Genomic DNA, 24,081 nt, shown 5'->3' on the forward strand with positions numbered 1-24,081 from the left:
AAGTTGACGTGTTATTTTTCTAATCTTTATTTAACCGGATCCTTGTATTTTTGTTCTTCCAATTTTCAAATTCCTTCAGTTGACAAAACACCAATTTGGGGAACTTCCATTTCCGGCTTCATGCGTGGGAAAAGGGGCAAATTATTTTTAAAATCAATCAAATTCTTGATCTTTTCCAGCTGAAAGGATTTGTATTAAAGAGAAAATTTCAAGTTTCATTTTTTCATCTTACTTTTCCTTGATCTTCAAGTACTGATCGTTTCGTTCGGATAGAATTGATTTCGAAATTATTTGAATAAACTTGCGTCGAAAGTTTCCGACGTTTCGGCGCATCGGCTGCGATGTGTTGCTGTAAAATTGGAAAATTGTTTTTCACAGTTGTGTGAAAAGCATGCAAAATTGTATGAAAAAATTTTCTACTTTGTAAAATTCAATCAGCTCCTCTTTGGTGATTGTTTGCAGTATGTTCACCTCTTTCTCATCACGTTCGAAATTGTACTGTTCGCTGCTGATTTCGGACCAACATTTCGAAGCGGCCGACACCAACTTTTTCGGCTTTTCAAGTCGTTTCGACGTCAACGCTGCTCTGTGCTCTTCGAACTCTTCGCTCGGCATATTTTTAATATCTTCCTATAAATTATTATTCACTTTGGATATTTTCCATCACATTTACATAATTATACACTGACCAACAACTGAGACAAGAATGCTTCGATTCGTTCGTCCAAATAGGTGGGCGATTCTTCCGACTGGACAATTATGTGCAAACCTTGCGTATCGTTGGCACGTCTCAAGCCACCAAATACAATATAACCTGTGAAATGAAAATTAAATGTGCAAATCTCTGAACGATGAAATAGTTAATTAAAATTATTATTATTTATATGTTTACCCAATTGTTCGACTGTTCTCAATTGATGAAAGCAAGGTTCGTTCAATATTTGGACCAACAATTCCAGCAGCATGTTCAATCGTGACTCTTGCAAGCCGACTTGAAGTATCATTTCAATCGCCGAATTCGGATGTACCGTATTCTGCGCTTCGAAAACGAATGTTTTTCCTTTCTGTAATTTCACTTCACGATTTCTTGTTACTTGACTTGCCAACAAAGGCTTCGGTTCCATTTTCTCCAAAATAGCGCTCTTGGTTTGATTTAAAATATCTCGCGCATTTTGTTCCGATGCGTTACCAAATACCAAAGCTTCGATGTGCATTTCAGAGAATAATACACGTTTGAAATCGTCTATCATTTCAATTTTCAAGCCAACTGCTTCGCGCAGCAGTTCCTTCTTCGACCATGTACGATCACTGAGCAGCAGTGTCGAATAATACATCGATTGTTGGTAGGGTGGTTCCATGTCGAAGTTGCGCAAACGCCGGATGAATCTCTCCTTGAGCCGGTCGAACGTTTGCGGTTCCACCTTCAACGACAACATCTTGTCGACGATGCTCGACAACAACACCGGCAACTTTTCACTGTAGCCCGAAACGTTGATCTGTATGCCGTCCAGGGTGGAAACGACGGAATATTTGAGACCGGCCAGCATGGCGTTGTAGGCGTGCTCGTTGAGAGCGTCGAAAACCAACTCCGAGTACAGATGGGCTTCGACCATACGACCTGGGCTTGAGTTGGTCAACGGGCTTCTCAGCAGGAGTCGAACCACGGTTTTGGGTGTCAAAAATTCGTCGTCCTTTTTGTACCACACACGCGCCATTGGATCCTCGTCGCCCGGTTCACCGGTCAACAGGCGTGGCAATTTGGTCGGCTGTGTGCAGTCGGCTAGGGTAAAGTCGGTCGGTATGAACGCGTTGGGGTCGGGCAATTTGAATTTCGAAGAACCAGCAGCTCCACCGTTGCCCTGGCACCGTTCCAAGAATTCCTTCCCCAGCGGCTTCTTGCGGTAGCAGGTGCCGTACCAGGGTTCGGCCGAGTTGACGACGTTGCAGAAACTTTTCGACGTTACCGTCATGAGCATGTTGTCCGGCCGAAGCTGATCCAACACCATGTACACTAGCTCCGGCTTGTAGTGGTCCATACGGTACGGACCGAACATCACGTCCTCCATCGGATAAAGTTGCAACGCCGACGCCAAGTAGGTGGTCAGATTCATCGGCTGCTCTTTGTCTTTGAAACGGAATTCGATCTTGTTCAAATCTTCACACTCGCGGTGTATCCACTCTTGGACCCCTTCGTTGCGCACCAACGAGATGTATTCGAACACCAGCTGAGCAATGTCGTCCACGTGGCGCAAGCCGGATTCGGTCACTTCAACGTCGATGTTAAAGAACCAGAAACCACGGGCGCCGGTTCTCGGTCCGGCGGTCAACGTGTTCACCCAGCCGTGCTTTTTCAGCTCAGACAACAAACTGCCCGACGCCTCGTGACCGAGCAGATGACCGATGTAGTGGCCAGGATTCGAAGTGTAATATTCGTGCAAGTCGGGCAGTGGAAAGCAGAAATTGATCGAACGCAAATCTTTCACCGGAACCACGTTGACCCTGTAGCCGAGCTCTGTGGCCGTATATGGGTGCTCTTTCCAGACGATCTTTTCCAATTTTTTGTTTTCAATGCTGGCAAATGTCGGCACGTATGCCGCCTGCAATTCATCCAGCGACTCTTTGCCCATTATGCACAACGCCATCAAATTAGCCGAATAATGATTTTGATAAAATTGCAACAAAGCTTCGCGTGGATCATCGCCTCTGGCCAGCACGTCGTCCAGAAGTGTTTTCCGCGTGCCGGTTCCAAATTTGTTGTAGTCGTGTTTCGGATTCGACAAATGACGTTCCAACTGATAGTCGCGCCAACTGTCGCTTTGCAAATTACCTCTCATCTCAGAATCCACCGCATTCACTTCACGTTCCGTAGCATTCACCGTGAACAACGGTTCGATGAAAAACTGGGCAAATCTGCAATATGAAAAAAGAAATTTTACCATGCAAAATAAATTTAATCAAATCAAATCAAATACCTGTCCAATGCTCCGCCTAAAAATTCGGGGGCTACATCAAAATGATAATTGGTATGATCAGTCGACGTGTAAGCGTTCGAGTTTCCTCCATGAGCGACCAAGTAACTTTGATATTCATTGTCTTTTGGGTACTACGGAAAAAAGATGAAATTTTACAATCGAATTTTAGTTAATACCTTATACAGGGTCAGTACCTTTTTCGTTCCAAGGAACAACATGTGCTCACAAAAATGGGCCAGTCCAGGCATGTTCCAAGGATCCATCATGTGGCCTAACAAATTACGAAACAATGAATCCAATACAAAATGATCGACAAAAATAAAAGCAAAGTCACCAGCGCTAACATCCAACGAAGCGGCTGCTTTGTCCGTTTTTGGATCGCTGATCAACAAAACCTTCAAACCATTGTTCAATTCAAGTCCTCGATAAGAGCGTTTATCTTCTGGAGATTGGATTATATTGTCGTTGCGATGTTTGATAAATTTGGCGCTTTCGTTCAACATTGAATTCGATCTATAAACAGATATGCTAATTCAATTACAAAACAAATATTCACACTAGTACATAAATAATAGGAATGAATAGGTTATCACGATAAGAACCTTTTTTACAAATCTAATTTTTTAATGCTCAGTTTAATTTTTTGAAAAAATTCCATGTTCAAAATCACATGTTAATCACAAACATGCGCATGCAAGATGCATAAAGCAACCGATTAATACATTCTGAAACAAGCGGGAAATTGCATGCGTCGTAACATTCTTTAGAGGTAATCTAAACAATTTTCAGATTTCCCTTTAAAAAAAACAGATAACTTACAAGTGACAAGTAATCACGGGCATGATGCAAGCAAGTACAGAGCAATGACAAGCAACCACGAGCAAGTATCAAAGAACAACGGCCAAAGTGCAAAGGACACCAAAACAAAGAGTAATTAGACCAGGAGTGTTCCCATTGCAGACCAAGACAATGACCGCGATTTCTGATTGGTTCAACAATTTCATTGGTCCTTCACTCCTGTTTATATTCAAATTAAAATACAAAATACAGATCAGGGGAACTCCCGATTATCCGAACACTCGGTTTTTGGGGGTCCTGAAATAATCGAATTTTCGGATAATCAGACGTTTTCAATTTTTCAAAATGTATGTACGTAATTGAAGCGTTTATAACCGTTATTCTCAATTAGACGCGGAAGAGCAGACATTCTGTTTATTATACGACTTTATTTGCCGTTTACTCGCTTAAACTCGGTTGGTACTCGCAATGTATTTCCGGAAATCGACTCCCATGCTTATTAGTTGGTCAAGTGCACGTTTCTGGAGGGACCACATGTAAACTGCTGAATCAAGCGCGCTATTTGACGCTTTTTTCATCGATTTTCGTGAAGAACAGCTACTCGAAGTATCCATGTGCGACACAAATCAGTCAGCTAACGTCGACTGCGATGGATGTTGAAACTATGAGCGACTCGCCGCTCTCCACTAGTCTACACATTTCTAGCTTTTGCTCTAAACTCAAAACCTTTCTCTTTCTAGCAGTAGACATACCGGACATAAAAGTTAACCTACAGAATGTTACAGTATTAATGAAATGCAGGTTGGCTTACGAAAAAGTGTTCGGATAATCGAAGTTTCACTGTATCAGCAACTTCTAGCTCGACTGAAAGCACGCAGTATAATTTCAACTTTTCATTTTAACCCTTCTAACAACAGTTTCAGGTAGAGAACAATGAAAAACCAATGTCGGTTCTTATATTTAGTAGATGCCGCAGAATGAGGAATTGTTTCATCAGAAAAACGGGCAAAAAACCGTGCCATTTTGTGTAAACTGCTTTATCATCTGATTGGTTTAAGAGTAATTTACTGCTGCGGTTGATCAGTGCTTTAGTGGAAAGCTTACATTTACAATGACATTCAAAATTCTCAATAATCACAAAGCTAAATACGATGAGAAATGAAAGCAATACCTCTAAACTGAATAACCTCATACTTCACTTAAATGAGCACATATTTAATTAATTTAATTAACATGCATCACAATGAAATTCATAAATAAGCATAAACGAAAGTAGAATTGGAGCAATTCTTATTACGACATGCTATGATAAGAAAATAACCAAATATTATAATAATAAACTTCCCTTCTTATAGTAAAACATGCTTATTAAAACAGTATTTCTCAAGTCAAAAAACAATTATAGATGCGTTTCACGAAACAGTTTGTTAAATGTTAGAATATGTCATTTGGAAAATTAACAAAGCGAACAATACCATCAACTGTTGACGCACAAATTTATGCAATAAAGATGTTCATAAACCATAAAATATATACAGAACCCATATATTTGATGAAATGTAAACCTCCTCTGTAAAAAAACTAACTCTCTCTGAAGTCATTTTTTGCTCACTGTCAAATACATGCAAACTATTTCATACTAATCTCAAAGAAAACTTCTTTTCACCAATAAATCAATTCATACCTGCTTAAAGAAAAAAACACTTTCGAATGTTTTCTGAATAAAGTATTGGAATGCGGCAATCTCAGTAGAGAACGTAGGTAAAACATGATGAAAAGTTCACGGAAGTATGGACAATTTCAACGTGAGAATTATGCAAACTTTGGTAGAATAAGGTATACTTTGATTTACGAATATGAGGCAGTTTATATTCTAAAAATTCAAGCAAACGGTCAGCCACACTACTGAATAGTAAAAATAATATTTTTCAGTGCCCAAAACGATATACAGTGTATAAAGCTTATAAATTTTACGTTTAAAAAAATTTGGCAAAAAAATTTTAACTATCCTTCTTACCTGATACGTTTCAATACCGTTGTTTGATTAAAAGGTACAAATACTGTATTTTACTGTTCTGTGTATTTCAAAACGTTATTGGTAAGCATTTCAAATTCTTTTAACAAAAAAAGTTTCAACAATTAAAACAATTTATTAATAATAATATTTTTAATTATTATTAGAATTTATTGTAATTTTTTTCAAATAATAAGCACTATAACTGAAATGAAGCAAATAAATTTAAATTTAAAAAATTTGGTGGACATTTTACTTCTAAAATATTAATTTCAAAATTACTGAAATTCACAATTTTTCTAACGTCCTTAACATTTCCGCTTAATTTTCAATGTTCAGCCATACATTGGAAACGATGGGTGAAATGGAATCCACAACGATGGAAAAGAAGGAAAAATTGTCGGATATGTTGCACTGTGAAAGATTGTTGCTGGCATTGGTTGGTGAATTATATTTGGAAATTTTTCAGGACTCTGCATGGCATTTTTTAACCAATAGAAGTAGTGAGAAACTTTTGTAAAGACGCCAATTTCTCCACACTCGTAACCCCAACTTACTACGCCAAATTGAACAAACTTATTCTTATAGTAGCAGACCAGCGGTCCACCTGAATCGCCCTAAAATTTAAATAATTGACACTTTTACTAAAAATTGTTTCTTTGATTTGGATTTAATCCTTATCTAAATAATACATTAAAAATTATGTAAAACTGAAAAAGTTGCATACAGATGTTTAATTTACCATGCATACTCCTGATTTGCTGTTTTGTCCTGTTGTACAAAGCATAGTTTTTCTATCAAACAGCGAATCCGAATCCGACATACAAACTTCTTCAGACTGAAAAGCAAGATCCACTATACGAAGCTCTTTGCTTGGCAGATTATCTTCTAAAATAAGAAAATGTTTATGAGATAATATTATTATTTAAATTTCATCACCAGTTATTCCCCAACCAGCACTGAAGCATATACTGTTCGTCAGAGGTTGTTCTTCATATTCAGCAAGACATATTGGAAGCACATGTTCGTTGTAAGTAATCCATTCATCCAACAGTAACAATGCAATATCATTTTTTAGTGTCTTTCCATTGTAATTGTGATGTAAGTAACTTTTCACACGTACAGTTCGTTCATGTGGATTATTAATTTTTAATTCATCATGAATGCCAACCGTAGCTAACAATTCATGTGGATGGAAATGATCTCTAATCAGAAATTGATTACTTAACTAATGTGTCTTCTAAACGTTTAAATTGAAAATCATATCATTTAAATAAAGAAAGAAAGCGCTTAAATATTAAATATTTAATTCAAGGAATACAACTGAAAATATTTAATTTGTCTTACAAAATTAATGATCCAGTACAATGGGCGGCAGTCAGCACAAAATTTGTTCCATTGCTTTTCTTTGGTTGTATAAGCGTACCTCCGCAGAGTAATTTTCTTTGAAAATTTTTAACTCTTTCCAATTTTACTATCCAAGGAAAAGTGTGTGGTTCTGCTGTCCAACCTCCAATGATACGATTGGAATTTTCATTTCTGTTCTTTGGACTCTGATCCACAGTGATCAAACCACAATCTATTTCAACACACATTGCTGATGATATCTAAGCAAATCAAAAAAAACAAAATTTTCACTTTTGAATTACAGTTTTCATATTAAAATATTGTTTTCTTTATTTTAACTTTTCCAAGCATTTAGAAATAATAAACAAATTTAAAATTTGACCCTGATAGTAAAGTGATTTGGAAACTTTACGGAGGAAACATACCTCAAATAATATGACACTAATAATAATTATGAATGACATCGCTTATACTAAAAAAAGCATTCGTGTAATTATGAATTCCTTTTTTTCATCTTTTTATAGCAATAAAAATAAATTTGTATTTAGATTACAGATATAATGAAAAACTGTATATTAATGTAAATATTAATTATTACGATACGCTGATGATGATGTAAAATTTTCCTGTATACCTATAGCAATATTATTTGCAAAATTACAAAATATTGATGAAATGCTAAAAAACCTGACGATTTTTAAAAGAAATAAATTCTGAGATGTTTAATTTTATGAAAATCTTTCAGTATTTTAATATTAATGATATTTTAAAAACAAAATCTTTAAATCTGCAGTATATGACATTCACTAATTTTCATGAATCACACTACATATAAATCTCCTTCAATTTATTGATTTATTCAATATAAACACACAAAGCGTGTGGCAACATTATTTATAATAAATAAAATTCAAATTTTTATTTATTAAATACATTTTTTTTATTTATAAATTAATATTTTTGCATGTCTGAATCTCAGTAACTTGATTTTAATTTTCATTTATACATATAAATGTTGCATATACTTTAACCGTATAAAATTCTTGAAATTGAAGGACTGTTTGGAATTAAATATGCTGGCTTTCGAAAAGTCCATAGCGGAGGAAAGCTGGCTTTCATTTGCTGCACTGCATGAATTTTGCTTGGAAAAGCTGGAAAACTAGGCACAGGTGGATTATAATTTTCTTTGTCATTCATGGATTCCTCTAGCCAGGAAGAAAATCGAGAAAGTTTTGTAAAAACTGTAATATCGCCGCATTTATAACCCCAGCTTACAATTCCAAATTGAACAAATTTTTCATTTACAAAGCAAACCAAAGGACCTCCTGAATCCCCCTAAAATGGCCAAGATATTCAAATTACAAATAGCATGCTAAAAGGATAAAAATACCATGCATGTTCCAGATTTTCTCGGATATCCTGCCGTGCATATCATGGTCTCTTTGTCAAAGGGTGAGCCTGGATTAGTTATGCAAGTTTGTTCCGGAAAAAAAGTAACATCCACAATGCGTAATACATCACTGACATGTGCACTTTCTATCAATCATTTTTTGAATCTACATGATTTGTTTATTTTGATTGTTTAAATTGATCATCTCACCTGTCTTTCCCCAACCTGCAGTAAAGCAGATACTGTCATCTGGTGCAGCTTGATCCGCCTTTGCTGTACAAATAGGCAATATGTGCTTATTATAAATAATCCAATCATCCAAAAACAGTAGAGCGATATCATTGCGTTGTTTTGCGAAACTAAAATCGTGGCATAAATAATTCCTGACGCGCACAGTTTGACGATTTTTTTCTTCATTCTGTTTGTATAAATTGTGAATTCCAGCCGAGACTACAAAATTTTGTGGATGCACAGCTCCTTTCCTAAATTAAAAAAATATTTCATCAAAATACATTTTAATATATTATAATCTACATGATTTGAGAAAATATGCAATGAGCAGCTGTTAAGACTATTTTGGTGCCGTTGCCTGGTTCGGACTGAATCAACGTTGCACCACAAGCAAACACTTTGCTAGAACTCGTCAACCTTTCAACTGCTACCATAAATGGAAAGGAATGTTCTTCAGCCACCCAACCGCCAACAATACGATTCGCTTTAATAATTTTTGAATTTGAATCTTCTGCTTCTTCAAAATTTATTATTCCACAATTAATTTTCTTGTTTTCAACGTAGGTTGCCTATAATTTTGAAAGTTGAATTACCTCAAGTTGAAGAGCTGCAGTTTAAAGATTCAAAATTTAAAATAATTTAAAAATTAAAAAATTTCATTACATAAATACATGATGCATATAGAATTGCCAAAATATTGCTTTATTTTTCAGGATTAACAATTAAATGCAATATAATGTTTGACTAAACTTTAATTTAAAATTATACGAGTAGCATCATTTTGATAAAATGATTCCTTATGTCGATTCTCAATTTCAAGCATGAGTTTAGATATTTTTTCAGTTTTGATAATGATCTCACCTTTGCCACAAATATGATGAAATAATTATAAATAACAGAATATCTAGAATAAATTACTTTATAATTTGCAGAATATGATTGCAAAAAAGTACTTTATTCTATTTTTACACTATGCAGTTTATGAAACATTTATTTTTAATTCAAAAAAATTTAGCTTACCGTAATGAATATGAGACATAACAACGTTAAAATTATCATTTGCTCTTCAATGTGAATAAAATTTTTACCACTGAATAGTTATACTTCAGAATTCCTACACTGACCAAGCAAATTTGCTTTGAAAATGCTGATTCAACAGAACTTTTACTTTGCAATCAAAGCTGAGCATTGGATGTGTGCATATAAGTTAACCTTCCGAATTGTAAATTCAGTATTGTACATTAGATTTGATTAAAAATTTTACTTTATGAATATTAAGCTACGCTGTAATACAAAAGTAGTTTTAGTAAAAGAGAGCTAAAAATTAAAATAAATAAATAAATAAACTTCAAAGTAAGCTTTGAATTAACAAATGAAATTCATTTTAATTTTATATTAAAGTATGAGTGAAGTATTGAAAACTATTTTTGAAAATTGAGCCATAAGCTCATGGATTATGGATACAGTAAATAATGCAGCAGTTATTTAACAATAGTGATAAACAAATTTTTGAAAAAATCTAAAACTAAAAGTTTTTAATGCAAGTTGAAATGTAAAATTTTCATTTAATAACTTGCATGATACAGTTTGAATGAAAGTAACTTCATTTGTATTTTTCTCCACTTTTTTTTATTTTTAGAAGTTATCTGTTAAATATCAAAATTAAATTTTTTTAATTATCAAAAACAATAGTGTTGTCGATATCAAATAAAAAAGTAATTTAAAAATGCTTTCTAACCACTTTATTATAATGCTGCATCACGTTTAAAAAAATGTTAAATAAAGGAAATTCTACTTCCGGGCAATTTTATTTTAAATAAATAAATATATATATATATAATTCAAATTAAGATTTATTTATTAAGATTTATTGGGTCTACTCATTAACAGTAGGTGATGAATTAGCTGGCTTCCTTTTTCCTACTTCAGTACAGACGTCAATCAAATATTAATATAAAAATAATACGCATGAAATTCCGTTTATTTAATGTTTTATTTATTTTCTGATTATCGCAATTGATTTGCATTAACATTACATGTTACAGTTGCATTTCTTATTAACTGCTGATTGGAAATTTTTCTTAGTGAAAGCTGGGTATGTAAAGCTGGAATGAGCTGCAATAGAACTGCTCAATTCCATTGATAATATAATTAACAAGTGATCAGCAATTATTTCTTGAAATGCATCTGCGTTTTGAAATGTTGTTATTATGCATGAAAGTATTTCTCCTAATGATTTACTGCCTTTTGCTTTAAAAATTCCCTCTGCACAACAAAGCAAGCAAAATCATGCACAGCTGTACATGATAAAGTTGTGAATGAAATTTTGAATTCAAGTCTCCAAACGCTCAACCACTTGAGGCGTGATTAATCATCTACTCTGATCTTCGTTTTTGCATTCTACTGGGTTACCCTTTATTCTTTTACTTCTACTGAGTTGGATATTCCATTTTTAATTATTGATTAGTTCAGAAAAAATCAGGCACTGCGTAACAGATTCTGTCGTTGTCCTTTATATTAATAATTAATTTCAATTTTCTGCAGCACCGCATTCTATTCTGTTCATCTGATAAATATACCAACTGATACTGCTTGTATGACTGAACAAAACAGTTTCAGATATCATTATTTATGCAAACGATATTTTTTGAATATATAATTTATTTAGTAAAAAATATTAGATATTTTGATCATTTTTTATTTTAATACACCATTTATGTGAATGCATTTATGAAATGTATAATATTACGTGATTATTATTTCATTATTGGTTCCTTCAAAACCTGGGCGATTCTGATATTTTCAGAAATATGACGATGAACCTACTTTCAAAAACATTCTCAACAGTCATGAAGAGCAATTCGAATTATGCTGTTGTTCAGCAACGCTACGTCACAAGTGCGACACTTCCGTTATTATGTGGCACGTTTCATGTAAATTATGGAAATTTTTTTTGTTCATTTTTATTGTTGTTCAAATTAATAAATATTTGCAGTTTAAAATATTATTTTAGCACAAGACTCTTGTTGTTAAAAAAGTTTCTGAAGAAGAGAAGAAGAAAAAATTAAGTGGAAGTTTTTTGCAGTTTGGTGAAACTTTTTCGGACCACATGTTTATTGTGGGTTGGAATCTGAGGAATGGATGGCAAAATCCTGAAATTACTGCTCTCCGTAACATTAGTCTGCACCCTGCTGCAAAAGTACTTCACTACGCAGTTGAAGTATTGTTTTTGTTCCTTTTCATTTTTCAAATCAATTAATACTGACTATTTTCTATTTAAATTGCAATTACTGTAAAGTTAAGAAAAATATTATGGTAAAGATGATAAAAAAAATTTTGCGTTTTAGGCATTTGAAGGAATGAAAGCTTTTAGAGGAGTGGATGGGAAAGTTCGCCTATTTCGACCACGCTTAAATGTTCTGAGATTCTTGTCCTCTGTTAATCGTTGCTGCATGCCTGTAAGTTACATTTTTTAAGTAAACGACGTATGTGATGAATCTTTTACATTCTAATTATTTTAGAATTTCGATTCTGAAGAATTTTTAAAATGTTTGATTGAATATATTGGTGTGGAAAAAGAATGGGTTCCCAAAGATTCCCATTGCAGTCTCTACATTAGGCCAACAATGATTGCGACAGAGGTGAAAGAAATCCACAATAAATTGAAAGCGAGATATTAGTGTCATGTGAAAAATTCAAACAAAAAAATTTTGTTTTTACTTTCTTTCATTATTTAAAGAAGCTTAATTTTTGATATTTTGAAGTAGTAATTAAAGTGGCCAGTAAATAATCTAAATAACTAGATAATCCAACAATAACTGAAATCAGTTTAATCGATAAATTGATAATGTAAAGTGAAATTTCTAATTTTGTTCATGTTGAAAATCACAACGCAATTTATCTAATTTAGTAGCAAAAGCACCAAGGATAATCAAGTGTTTAATGCAATAATCAACATTTTAATGACAATCTTGATTAAACTCTTTTTAATGAACTTTGACCAATCAATTTTAATCAATAGTGTTTTTTCACAATGCTGTATTTCTTTGTAATAATAAATATTTTCCTGTGTCTTCAGAATATTAATAAAAAATTTTAGCCAACACTTGGAATTGGTGTTTCGAATGAAGCTCTGCTTTACATAATTGCATCCCCGGTGGGCTCGTATTATGGTTCCGGATGCCATGATATTAAACCAGTGTCACTGTTTGCCAATCCTGCAGTAGTTCGATCATGGCATGGAGGAGCTGGAAACTTTAAATTAGGAGCGTCAGTTCAATAATTAAGCATTGTTTAGGAGAATGTTTAAAGTTTTCAAATAATTTCTAGAAATTATGCACCAACATTATATCACTTAAGCAAAGCCAACGAATATGGTTGCAGCCAAAATTTATGGCTGAATGGGCCTCAACAAGCAATTACAGAAGTCGGTTCTATGAACATTTTTGTATTTTGGGTGAACGAAAAAGGCGAAAAAGAACTTATTACTCATCCACTTGACGGTTTAGTACTTCCAGGCATTATCAGGCAGTCTGTTTTAGAGCTTGCTAGAGAATGGGTAACTTGATTTTTTTAATGATTATTTACCATTTTCTATTTATTGTTTGGATGCTTTTTAAAGTTGGATATTTATGATCAAATTTTTAGAATGAATTCAAGGTGTCAGAGAAGGAATTCACAATGCCTCAAATGTTAAAAGCTTTAAAAGAAAATCGAGTGAGCAAAAATTTATTGCATATTAATATTTTCAGTTGCAATTTTATTGTTAAAATTAATTTAAACATAAATTTTAAATATAAAAAGAATTCTATTTTTTTCAATTTTGTTTTTCAATTAGATACTGGAAGTCTTCGGTACTGGCACAGCGGCTGTTATTTGTCCAATTTCAGAAATTGTTTATGCTGAAGGAAGCGTTGTGAATAAATATGAAATACCAACTATGAAAAACGCATTTTTAATTCATCACTTGTATCAAACAATAAATGAAATTCAAGTAATTATATTTCAATGCGTAATGCTCTGTAGGTAATTTTTCTTCTTATAGCTTGGTATTAGAGAAAAATCAGATTGGACAATCATTGTGGACTAAACGAGAATTCATTTGTAATTAACATAATTTCGTGTGCTTGTAAATTTGATGAACTTCTTGTCTTATTAAAGAAAACACTTTTACACGCAAGTATACTTTTGCATGCATAAATGAGCATTTGAAATAAATTGAAAATTGCAAAACATGAACATCCTCGAACATGAAGGAATTTGTCCAAATAATTGCACGAAATGAAAGATTGCCAATTTTCACCTGTTACAAAATAAGCCGCCATGTTTGTTCAGCATTGCGGGGTGCTAATCAATTTAGCTTAACTAAGTTTACTTTTACGCATTTCAGCGCAAAAATGGCTTTAAAGCAAAGAGCAATTTGCAGTTCCATTGAAATTGTGAAAATATTTTACTCATCCAAGTGAAATTTCAAATTTTTCGATATAAGTCATTAAATACTGATGACTTGCTCGGAAAGTTTTCTCAGAAACTGCACACATCGCAGCAGTGTCCGTGGAAAATGGAAATTATCACTTTTTGTTGTATTCATGCTTGTAAAAGATACTATCAGTCAAACGACATGCAGACTTGAAAGTGGAAATACTGTTGACTGGTAAATGAAAAACTTATTCTATTTTTCTACTCATTTCTATTAAGTTTGCATTATTTTTTATGTACGTCCTTTACAAACCTCCGGGCACACCTGCATTAGAAGAAATAATTCCTTATCAGCAGCAACAGCTACAGCCGCAACAGCCACAACATGTACAAGGATGGAGGAGATCACAAGGCGATGTTACTACAAATAACAATGCCATGTATAGAACATTAAGTGGACTGTTTATGAACACCATCAGTGAACAAATTAATGGCTTTGCTTATAACAATGATCCACCAATGATGGTTGGCATACGTTCGAAATCTACTGGAAAAGGTGAACAACAAGCAGTTTTGTAGTTTGAAAAGTACATATTCTGTTGTAGGAGTTGTTTTGTTCAACAATCAAGAAGAAAACAATGAAGCATTTTGGTTTCTGCATACTGTCCCTGGATTTGTTCAAACTTTGGTACAATATGTATGGCCTAATGAACAAACTTCATATGGGCATCTGTTTGTTTGTTTAAATTTTGTCGAATCGCATTTGAGGCAAATTGGTGCGATTTCTTTTTCCTTTCTTATACAGCAATTATTAAAAATTAATTAATAATTTCATTTTTCTAGCGGAATCATTGACTTATCAAGAAGTGATTGTTTATTGGAGCAGCATTTTGCCATCATTTAAAGAAACTATTGTTGAATTGAACAACTTTCTCAATCCAAAATATGAAATTCGAGAAACGCCGTTCGCTTATGATGTAGAATTTCAAACAACTTCATTAACCAGTTCATCACGCATCAAGGTTTACAGCAAAACTTCAAGATCACATCTTGGCAAGATCAATTTTATTTAAAGTGAAACAATTTTTCTTTAATATAATAAACGTCCAAACTTTACAGACATGTTTGCAAAATACCTAACCAGACGACTTGAAGCAAATATCAGAATATGGACACAGGTGGGTCCCAAAAAGCATTCCACATGCGGAGGCCATGTTGGTTTTGTCCAAGTTATCAAATCGCCAATTACAATAGCGACAGAAGTTGTCTCTTATAGGGATGACAAAGCAAAGTGGCTAGTTTGTGAAAATAAACAAATGTGGTGCTTTACAACAAGCAATTACTCGGTAATTTTAAACAGATACTTTTCTTATTTAAAATCATACACATTTCTTTAAATGACTTTTTATTTAAAATTGAAATTAATTAAATATGAAGAAAAAAACATCTTAAAATGTTTTTTATTTTAACTACATTATAAAAATGTGTAACTTCAAAAGATAATTATTTTTAAAAATAGTCATTTTTCATATTAAAAATTGTTTTTAATTTTTCATATTTGACAATTTTATGTTCTGATTCATTATTACGTTGGTATTATTGCTTGTTGGGTAATGTATCATGAAATAAAATGTTTAAAGAATTTTATTCGAACTTATACAATATACATTTCTAAAAGATTTTTGAACAAAATGGACTTTTAGGAAGAAGATCTGAAATATTCTGGCGGATCAATATGCATGACAAATCCAACCGTTTATTCCACATTTTCAGCGTCAGCAGGTGAAACAACGGAATGCCCTTATAAGTTAGAAAATATCATGATGGGATTCGGAATGTTTGATGCATATCAAAATCAGTTAGCTATGGGTGGAGGCTATCCATTCATCACTTCTCCCATTGAAGGCGGAGTAGGAGCTCCTGGTGGAGGGTATGAATATCCGTACGGCCAGCAGCAGCAGCAACAACAAGTTTATGGTCCACAGCAATCACCATATTATCAACAAATGCAACAGCAGCCGTATGGTCAATACGGCCAACAAACCCCTTACGGTCAATATGGCCAACAAACTCCTTACGGTCAATATGGCCAACAAACCCCTTATGGTCAATACGGTCAACAAACCTCTTATGGTCAATACGGTCAACAAACCCCGTACGGTCAGTCATCAGCAGGCTACGGCCAATATCAACCAATGCCTTATGGTCCATCTAATGTATATGAAAGTACAGGATACCCTTATGGACGGAATCGAGAAACTACAAATTCAAAAAACAAAAATTTTCCCCAAAATCAACCGAATTCCCCTCAAAACGGATATTTCGCTGCCTTTCAAGATTCGCAATTACAGTCTCAAAGGACTAGGTAATAACAAACGAAAATGTTTGTGCCTTTTTATAGATTATTGCATTACATTATGTGATAAATGTCAATACAGTTTTTAAATACTATTTTCTTTTATTTCAAGCTTCTGAAAGAAAAAAAATTCGCATCTCACTGGAAAATAAAAATTCACATTAAGAATTTTTCAAAATTATTCTGCTATTAGGCAACAGATTATTGATTTAAAATAAACTGTCAATAAATTAACTGAAATGTGAAGTTGATAATCTTTTTAAAAACTGTATAATGAAGAAGACCTGAAAATCAATTTGCAATCTAAAATCTCAACCGTTTGCATAGTTTAAAATATCTGAAAGACAAACAAAACAGTATAAAAGTTTATTATTGAAAAAAATTAAAATCTTGACTATTTATATAATCGCACATATCAAGAGCTACCTCACAACTTTCACGAACAACTCTCTCTTTATCTTGCAAAAACTGTTCCAAGATGCGTCGACATTCCAAATTTCCAATTGCTCCAAGGGCTTCGGCGCACTCATGACGAACCATGCAATTTTCATCCATTTTACAAAGTCGCCGCTGCAGAACATCCATAGCGACTGGATTTGCCAGCTGACCAAGGACAAAGGCTACCTCATGCCGTAACAATGCACTGCCGTCACTCTCTAACCCTAAATTACACAAACAAATTAGTATTTTATAATTTTTTCATAAATAAATAAATGCCTTTGCAAATGCTGCTTATAGCTTCTTCAGTACCGATGTGCTTTAAAGTAAACAGTGCTTGATAGCGATCCCATAGCTTGGCAGTGCAATCCAATAAAATCATCTCAAGATTTTCAATTGATAGCAACTGACGAAGATGCTCAGGATGTGGTGGAACCGGCTCTTCAAAATACGTAGGTATCAAGCATCAAATGTTTTTTCAACATTACAAATGCATACCAATTGTTCTGTCGCCATTCGATAAGCAAACGTCTGGAGACGAATTAATCCATTCAATTCGCTGCAAGGCAAGTTCGCATGTCTGGGCAATCTTTAAAATATCTTTAAGCTAATAAAAATACAAATAACCAGCTTTAAATCATACTTCCTTTATGGCACTATTTTTATATTGTGATAAGACACTGATTGCAGAAGGATCAGCGATTGCACCAAGTGCTTCTGCTAAAAATATGCAAACGAAATGCTCGCATTCAGTAAACATGATCGCATTAAACAAAAACGCAACACTTATATAATAAAATATGACATCAGTATTTTTCGTCTCACCTGCTTCGTGTCGAACGATTGGCTCTTGATTTTCATCTTTCAGCACTTGCTCAAGCACTGGCTTAGCATATCGGTCTCCCATTTGTCCCAAACAATAAGCTAATTCATGTTTTAATAAAGCTGAGGATGAAGTGAAACTTTCACAAATTGCATCAATAGCTGCATGACCTCCAAGATTTCGCAGTGTAAATAAAGCTCGGAACCGTTTTTTCATAGGCTCCATTTCAGAATTTAAAATGCTACCCATTCGAATCAGTATGTCGCTCTGTTCAATTTCAGGTGCACTTGACATCTGTTAAAAACACACAGTGCTAAATATTGGAAAAACAGCTCATACAGTAATTTAATATATTTGAAATAATACTGAAGCATGAATAAAATACTTTATTTAAAAAATAACTACAAATAATTACAATAAAATCGAGTTTATGGTTATCGTGACAGAATAATCAAGTTCAATTTGTATTTATGTTAGAAAATTTAGAATTGCTGGGACATTGCTTTAGAAATAACAGTAATAATTTGGGCCTTAATTGACCATTTTAAATTACTGAAATACGAGCACTCGTTTAATGGCCAAAATAAAAAAAAATTTTAATTACTGTGACAGATTCACAGCGATTAGGCAAACACACTACCATCTGATTGGTCAATTTTGATTTCTGGTTACGCCTACATTGCCATTTTTTGTCTGTCCTTCACCTTTGTAGCAGCGTTCACTTGTTTTTTTTCGCAACTGTGATGCTGGTTAGCGTTTGTCATATTTTACGCATCATTTTTTAAGATGAAGTATAATATCATGCAACTGTAATTATTGTATAATATTTAATCGCTAAAGTGCATACACATTTAATGTTCAGCTTTAAACAACTGATTGAAGTCAGCAATTGTAATTCGATTTAATGTTAGCAATGTTTAAATTTGAAATTAAAAAGAAAGCATTAAAACATTTTGATTGAAGCAAAGTACTTTAAAGTACCAACAAAAAATGGTTAACGGGTTGGTTGTTCATTGCGGCTGTGTTCCGTTGTTCAAGCTTTAGTGCTGCGTTTTCATTATAGCCCACGACGGACATCAGCATATTTCTACGGTTGCTTTTCTCTATCTTTTTCCCTTCTATCTTGTACCTGTATTTTGTATCAGTTTTAAAAATGGCATCCAATCAACAACAGACTGATTGCATCAAAAAAGCTCTGAAAAGTGATAAAAGTAAAAAACCCAAAGATGATGCTGGTGTTGCGAAATTGCAGCTACATGTAACGAATAACTGGAAGCATATAAAAAAAATGAAGATGCATATAAAGAAAAGTATTTTTTTTATTTCCTTTATTTTATTTTGTTATTATGAATGCAGGTAGTGGCATATCCATTTGGTTATGTTAATAATGAAATGCACATTTTTCTTTTAGATTTATTTAAAAAAAACAAATTCTTTTTTCTAATTTATATTTACAAATCTTTTTTTAAGAACGCCAAGAATGTGATAGGGCAATGCAAAAAATTAGAGATTTGCAACTTCAGCTAGACCGAGTAAAAAGCGGCACCACTACATTAGTTGCAAAAGTAGTGAGTGTACAAAATGAAAGAGGTAACGGATATTAATAAAATGAATAATATCAATTTAAATTTTTTTTACAAATTTTACAAAGCAGTGCTGATTAAAACTTCTGGAGATGTGCAATATTTGTGCGAATGTTCGAAAGAGTTGGATGTGAACAAATTGAAAAAAAATACTCGAGTCGGGGTGGATCGCATCACGCTGACCATCACGTGCATTTTACCGCCGGAAGTTAATCCAATCATTTATAACATGCGTGCAAGTGATGAAGATAAAAAAACCGACTTTGCCATGATTGGAGGCTTGGATGATGAAATCCGTCAACTCAGAGAGGTAGGCAATCGATCATCATTCGTTGTTGTACAATTAAAATTTTATAAAAGTAAAATTCAAAAATAATAATAATATGTTTGCATTCAGTAATTTAACATCAGTATTTTACATAAATTTCAGGTCATCGAGTTACCAATGAAAGAGCCTGAATTGTTTAGACGTATTGGAATAACACCTCCAAAGGGTGTTCTATTGTACGGACCACCAGGTACTGGCAAAACATTGATCGCGAGATTGGTAGCTAGTCAAATTGACTGCCTTTTTTTACAGGTTAAAAAAGGAAATTTTCAAAGAATGCATTTATGGAGTTTCGTAATATTGAATTTTTCAGGCATCCGCAACTACCATCACGGATAGCTATATTGGAGAAGCAGCCAAAATGGTTCGTGAAATTTTCACCTACGCCAAAGCAAATTCACCGTGCATAATTTTTCTAGACGAAATTGATGCGATAGGTAAGAAGAATACGATTATTTCAAACTTTTCATTCAAAAAAGCATTATGCATATTTTTCAAATAAATATTTATTTAAACTTTCACAAAAATATCTACTATAAATGAATAAATTCTATTAATTCATTGTGCATTTGTGTTTTTCAGGTAGCAAACGATCTGCTAATGTTCATTCATCTGATCGAGAGGTGCAGCGTACAATGATGGAGGTGAAATTTATTTAAACGTGAATGTTGCCTATTTATAATTTAATTTAATTCATTGAAACCTTTGTTTTGCAGATATTGAGTCAAATTGATGGATTTGATCCACTGGGACAAGTGAAGTATATCATGGCAACGAATCGTCCTGATGCTTTGGACAGTGCATTACTACGACCAGGAAGAATTGATCGAAAAATAGGTAACTTTTCACTGAAATATTCTGCATCATTTATTGCAAATACTGAAGAAAAATTCATTTTTGATTCCATATTTATTATGTATTAATTTTTGTAGAAATTAAACTTCCAAACGATGCTGCACGTTACAAAATTTTACAAATCTACACGAAAGACATGCCCATTGAATCATCGGCAAATCTCGATTCTCTGGTCAAAATAACGGAAGGATTCAACGGAGCCGACCTGAGGAACGTCGCTACCGAAGCCGCCATGTTTGCTATCCGCCAAAAGCGAAAAATCATCACTCACGACGACCTTATGAACGGCGCGAGAAAAATTGCAGATAGCAAAAAAATTGAAAATGGTTGTGAAAAATGAACAACAACTTAATAACATTTTTCATTTTTATTCACCACGTTTTCAATTTAAATTCCATAACTTTTCCTTCATTTATTATGGTACTCCCAATCATTGAAAAATATCTTCTTTCCTCACATTCACATACATATTTTATTACAACTGAATAAATAAAAATTTATACAAAATCAGCAACGAGAAAATATTGCTCTTTATTCAATTCTAAAAAATTCACTTTCAATCTGATCACCTGAACATGACCGCAACTGCTTATCACAACAAAAGCATTTTCAAAAATCACAAAAAAATATTGTTAGTGAAGTGAAGAAAACAAACAAAACACAAATATATCATCAGAACAGAAAAAGACAAAAAGTAGTAATAAAATTCATTTATAAAAAAATATACTTATAAAAATATGAATAAAAATGAAAAAATTTGATCTTTGAAAATGATTTTAAATTTTCTGAATTTCAAATAGTTGTATATGTGAATCGTACCAAATCGGCGGATCTGTATTGCGCAAATAGATCACACCCCAAAGATAAATTCTGAACCATTCGTTTGTGCCACTGTTGCTCTGGTATTTACGGATCAGTATCGGATGAGGAACCGGTAACAAACCGACCAACGTACCGTGCTGGAGAAATTTCAACACTTCACCTTCGTCGGTCAACATACGGTCAATGCAAATTTTCTCCACTTGCGGAACCAACACTTGCAACAAGCGCATCACCGTTTGCATAGGGAGTTTCTGCTTCCAATTATCCACCCATTTCTGCGTAGGGGTCCAGGATTCGCTGGTTCCACTATCACTTTTCGAACTGCCGGCTTTGTTCGACGTTGGCAACACCAAACTGGCCACTCCTTCCTGCAAACCGGAGGCGCCTCTCTCAGTCATCGCATTCACATTCGGTGTCTTTGCCAATGAAGCGCTCAAACCGTGGTGACTCTGCTTTGCTTCAGCTTCTCCTTCTGCTGCTGCTGCTGTTTCTTCTTGTGTTTGGGACAACTTCGTCCCCGCCTCTTGCTGCCCTCCTTGATCTGGACACTGCTCGTCGTTGCTACTTTCAGTTGGCGTCTTCATGTCAGGCAATGTATTTTTGCTGCCAGTTTGTCGTTTGCGTGATTTCAACGCCACCGAAATCGACGAATCATCAGAAGCCAAATTGGCCAATTGATAAAATACTTGACGTTTTCGGATTATTGTATAGACCAAATTATAATTGCCATCAAATTGATATTGGATAATATTGTTGAATATTTCCAAAAGGAAAAAGACCATGTGGTGATTGTTCGGTGCAGCGTATAGATACCAAGGCGTGCTGAACACTTCCAACAGATGAAGCAACTTGCTAGCAGCTACCATCGACATCGATTTCAAGTACGGTGACACGTTGACAATGATCGTCAACAGACATTCGAACAAGCTTTGCAATTTTCCATTACCGGAAGTGATCAATTTGTGAAAAACAATAATCAACAAATCTGCGTGGGTTCCGGTAAACAATGGAATATCCATAGCCACTCGTGCTGTATAGGATTTGTTCAAACGAACGCCGAAATTTCTCTCACCACTCAGCAACAGTATCACAAAAACGCCCATGTGCACTAAGCCAGCTCGTGCTAAAATTGAAGCCAAATAAATAAATAAATATATATATATATATATTATTCCATTTACTTACTTTGGTCATTACGTGAATCATTCAAATAATACAAAATTGGAACCAATATGTCAAGAACAGCGCTACTTTTCAAAACATGAAAAAGAAATTTCTAAAAACAAATAATAATAATATAATGTTGCTCATATTTATGAAACAAATAGTTGGAAAGGATGCAATTTAAATTTAAAAAAGGGGAAAAACAAAAATTACCCTGTTGTAATCACAACATTTCCAAAACAGTACCAACAGTTCTTGATGAAAAGCAACTTTCTTACACGAATTTGGCAAATAAGTTTGGGTGAGTGGATTATTCAACAATCGTGAAAAGCCTCTCAATATAAATTCGAAATCCTAAAAGTGGAAATTACAAATTATTACACTGGTCCAATTATGAGAACAATTCTACATCCATCCAATCAAAATCAGTCACCTCATCTCGATGGACTCTCGACAAATAACTGATGAAAAGATTTTCATTGCTAAAAATTGCCTGAAATAAAATTAGAAATTGCAAAAATTATTATTTCACAATAAACGTTGCACATTCATTCATTCATTCATACTTCATCTTCTTCGTGTGTGACAGTGGAATCGCCTCCATTTTGATCCAAAGTTGCAACCAAAACTTGAAGAGCCACCTCCACCAACGGACCTCGACAATCGGAAAACAGCAGATGATTGTACGGTAGCCCGTAGCCGATTGGATCGTAAGAAAAGACAACGTTCATCAAGCTTGTGAATAATGGCAAAACATGCCTGTTTTCGGCGGATGTGAAATTCGTTAGCCAAAAGTTTTCATATCCTGACTGAATAGCCGCATTCGACTGATACATGACGTCGGATAAACAAGTCAACAGCAGACGAAGCAGCTCAGTCCGGTTGCAATCGTACTGAGGATTGTGCGGGGGTGAAATGGCAAAACCGATCCCAGCTTCCCATATGTATTCACAGCTGTCGATGGATTTCAAATTTTCCACCGTTTCCGGACCCTTCTTCGACGAGCTCACGGTGAAATCTGGACAGAAGAGCAAATCACACAGTGAATTGAGCAGCAACTTTCCAAGTGGAGGCGTGTCCCCATCTGAACCTCCACTGGAACCTGGCGTTGAAACATTAGACCAAAAATATCCACGCCAGTCTGGATCTTCAAATATGAACGGCAAGAGACGAGTCAATATGCGGACGCAGTTCAAAATTTCTTGCTGGTCATTCACCGTATGCGAGCTAGTCTGACAAGCTTGAGACAACCGCTCCACCGCCTTGTAGCACAGCGTGGCCAAATTGTTCGGCGCATGCTCTCTCAGTTGTCGAATCTCTTCGGACTGAATCAGCGAAAAAATATCTTGCACTTGTTTGATGCTGTTCGGCTGCCAAAATTGTTCCCAAAATACATCATCCGACGGTTCGACAGACTTCTTTGTCGACGTCAATTCCACCACCGCTTTGCGGAAATTCAGCTTACTGTCGCTGCCGCCCATTCACTTTTACCCAAAGAGAATAGAATTCAATATTTCCATTGTTCACTGATTTTTATCATCT

General features: G+C 34.3%; 6 protein-coding genes across 6 annotated transcripts; 2 read left to right on the plus strand and 4 right to left on the minus strand.

The window, feature by feature from the left end:
• Nucleotides 1-65: 65 nt before the first annotated feature.
• Nucleotides 66-4,384, minus strand: Tsp_00424 (insulin-degrading enzyme). Its single transcript, XM_003376148.1, has 11 exons — nt 4,223-4,384; nt 4,021-4,067; nt 3,792-3,981; nt 3,658-3,746; nt 3,149-3,485; nt 2,973-3,103; nt 893-2,910; nt 690-814; nt 421-630; nt 233-349; nt 66-179 (listed from the first exon to the last, which is right to left on the minus strand). The coding sequence occupies exons 1-11, from the start codon at nt 4,382-4,384 to the stop codon at nt 66-68; spliced, it is 3,540 nt and encodes a 1,179-aa protein (XP_003376196.1).
• A 173-nt stretch (nt 4,385-4,557) lies between these two features.
• On the minus strand, nt 4,558-10,892 carry Tsp_00423 (putative trypsin). The gene is made up of 18 exons (XM_003376149.1): nt 10,815-10,892; nt 10,017-10,069; nt 9,614-9,656; nt 9,521-9,560; nt 9,346-9,359; nt 9,056-9,321; nt 8,732-9,003; nt 8,522-8,667; nt 8,163-8,466; nt 7,819-7,844; nt 7,132-7,391; nt 6,724-6,989; nt 6,527-6,672; nt 6,430-6,465; nt 6,130-6,401; nt 5,576-5,675; nt 4,785-4,869; nt 4,558-4,634 (listed from the first exon to the last, which is right to left on the minus strand). The coding sequence occupies exons 1-18, from the start codon at nt 10,890-10,892 to the stop codon at nt 4,558-4,560; spliced, it is 2,484 nt and encodes an 827-aa protein (XP_003376197.1).
• Nucleotides 10,893-11,568: 676 nt separating this feature from the next.
• Tsp_00422 (branched-chain-amino-acid transaminase) lies at nt 11,569-13,841 on the plus strand. The gene is made up of 9 exons (XM_003376150.1): nt 11,569-11,685; nt 11,766-11,951; nt 12,100-12,210; nt 12,274-12,393; nt 12,852-13,021; nt 13,082-13,310; nt 13,400-13,468; nt 13,590-13,745; nt 13,797-13,841. Exons 1-9 carry the CDS (start codon nt 11,569-11,571, stop codon nt 13,839-13,841), a joined length of 1,203 nt encoding a protein of 400 aa, XP_003376198.1.
• Nucleotides 13,842-16,381: 2,540 nt separating this feature from the next.
• Tsp_00421 (deoxyhypusine hydroxylase) lies at nt 16,382-18,081 on the minus strand. The gene is made up of 5 exons (XM_003376151.1): nt 17,608-18,081; nt 17,463-17,553; nt 17,277-17,405; nt 16,953-17,188; nt 16,382-16,429 (listed from the first exon to the last, which is right to left on the minus strand). The coding sequence occupies exons 1-5, from the start codon at nt 18,079-18,081 to the stop codon at nt 16,382-16,384; spliced, it is 978 nt and encodes a 325-aa protein (XP_003376199.1).
• Nucleotides 18,082-18,940: 859 nt separating this feature from the next.
• Tsp_00420 (protease regulatory subunit S10B) lies at nt 18,941-20,893 on the plus strand. The gene is made up of 9 exons (XM_003376152.1): nt 18,941-19,045; nt 19,144-19,162; nt 19,258-19,377; nt 19,439-19,680; nt 19,801-19,950; nt 20,012-20,135; nt 20,281-20,342; nt 20,415-20,535; nt 20,631-20,893. Exons 1-9 carry the CDS (start codon nt 18,941-18,943, stop codon nt 20,891-20,893), a joined length of 1,206 nt encoding a protein of 401 aa, XP_003376200.1.
• Nucleotides 20,894-21,345: 452 nt separating this feature from the next.
• On the minus strand, nt 21,346-24,020 carry Tsp_00419 (conserved hypothetical protein). The gene is made up of 6 exons (XM_003376153.1): nt 23,106-24,020; nt 22,973-23,032; nt 22,753-22,893; nt 22,561-22,651; nt 21,509-22,405; nt 21,346-21,452 (listed from the first exon to the last, which is right to left on the minus strand). The coding sequence occupies exons 1-6, from the start codon at nt 24,018-24,020 to the stop codon at nt 21,346-21,348; spliced, it is 2,211 nt and encodes a 736-aa protein (XP_003376201.1).
• Between the last annotated feature and the right edge of the window lie 61 nt (nt 24,021-24,081).

Source organism: Trichinella spiralis (genome assembly GCF_000181795.1).
Source record: "Trichinella spiralis strain ISS 195 chromosome Unknown Scfld4, whole genome shotgun sequence".
Lineage (NCBI taxonomy): Eukaryota > Metazoa > Nematoda > Enoplea > Trichinellida > Trichinellidae > Trichinella > Trichinella spiralis.

What these genes read in the sequence shown, in the direction of transcription:
- Tsp_00424 (XM_003376148.1), bottom strand. Translation starts at nt 4,384, where the DNA reads ATGGATACTTCGAGTAGCTGTTCTTCACGAAAATCGATGAAAAAAGCG. An exon ending in ACATTGCGAGTACCAACCGA is followed by an intron (nt 4,068 to 4,222) that starts GTTTAAGCGAGT and finishes CGATTATTTCAG; the next exon opens with GACCCCCAAAAACCGAGTGT. An exon ending in GAGAACAGTCGAACAATTGG is followed by an intron (nt 815 to 892) that starts GTAAACATATAA and finishes TTCATTTCACAG; the next exon opens with GTTATATTGTATTTGGTGGC.
- Tsp_00423 (XM_003376149.1), bottom strand. Translation starts at nt 10,892, where the DNA reads ATGGAATTGAGCAGTTCTATTGCAGCTCATTCCAGCTTTACATACCCA. An exon ending in AGAAAAATTTCCAATCAGCA is followed by an intron (nt 10,070 to 10,814) that starts GTTAATAAGAAA and finishes TTTAATTTTTAG; the next exon opens with CTCTCTTTTACTAAAACTAC. An exon ending in AGTTTACACAAAATGGCACG is followed by an intron (nt 4,635 to 4,784) that starts GTTTTTTGCCCG and finishes GCGTGCTTTCAG; the next exon opens with TCGAGCTAGAAGTTGCTGAT.
- Tsp_00422 (XM_003376150.1), top strand. Translation starts at nt 11,569, where the DNA reads ATGAACCTACTTTCAAAAACATTCTCAACAGTCATGAAGAGCAATTCG. An exon ending in GTCTGCACCCTGCTGCAAAA is followed by an intron (nt 11,952 to 12,099) that starts GTACTTCACTAC and finishes TTTGCGTTTTAG; the next exon opens with GCATTTGAAGGAATGAAAGC. An exon ending in GGAAACTTTAAATTAGGAGC is followed by an intron (nt 13,022 to 13,081) that starts GTCAGTTCAATA and finishes AATAATTTCTAG; the next exon opens with AAATTATGCACCAACATTAT.
- Tsp_00421 (XM_003376151.1), bottom strand. Translation starts at nt 18,081, where the DNA reads ATGTCAAGTGCACCTGAAATTGAACAGAGCGACATACTGATTCGAATG. An exon ending in AAAATAGTGCCATAAAGGAA is followed by an intron (nt 17,554 to 17,607) that starts GTATGATTTAAA and finishes GATATTTTAAAG; the next exon opens with ATTGCCCAGACATGCGAACT. An exon ending in GAATGGCGACAGAACAATTG is followed by an intron (nt 17,406 to 17,462) that starts GTATGCATTTGT and finishes CGTATTTTGAAG; the next exon opens with AGCCGGTTCCACCACATCCT.
- Tsp_00420 (XM_003376152.1), top strand. Translation starts at nt 18,941, where the DNA reads ATGGCATCCAATCAACAACAGACTGATTGCATCAAAAAAGCTCTGAAA. An exon ending in GAGTGTACAAAATGAAAGAG is followed by an intron (nt 19,378 to 19,438) that starts GTAACGGATATT and finishes AATTTTACAAAG; the next exon opens with CAGTGCTGATTAAAACTTCT. An exon ending in TTGACTGCCTTTTTTTACAG is followed by an intron (nt 19,951 to 20,011) that starts GTTAAAAAAGGA and finishes TGAATTTTTCAG; the next exon opens with GCATCCGCAACTACCATCAC.
- Tsp_00419 (XM_003376153.1), bottom strand. Translation starts at nt 24,020, where the DNA reads ATGGGCGGCAGCGACAGTAAGCTGAATTTCCGCAAAGCGGTGGTGGAA. An exon ending in CGAGAGTCCATCGAGATGAG is followed by an intron (nt 22,894 to 22,972) that starts GTGACTGATTTT and finishes TTCCACTTTTAG; the next exon opens with GATTTCGAATTTATATTGAG. An exon ending in GTTGAAATTTCTCCAGCACG is followed by an intron (nt 21,453 to 21,508) that starts GTACGTTGGTCG and finishes CGTAAATACCAG; the next exon opens with AGCAACAGTGGCACAAACGA.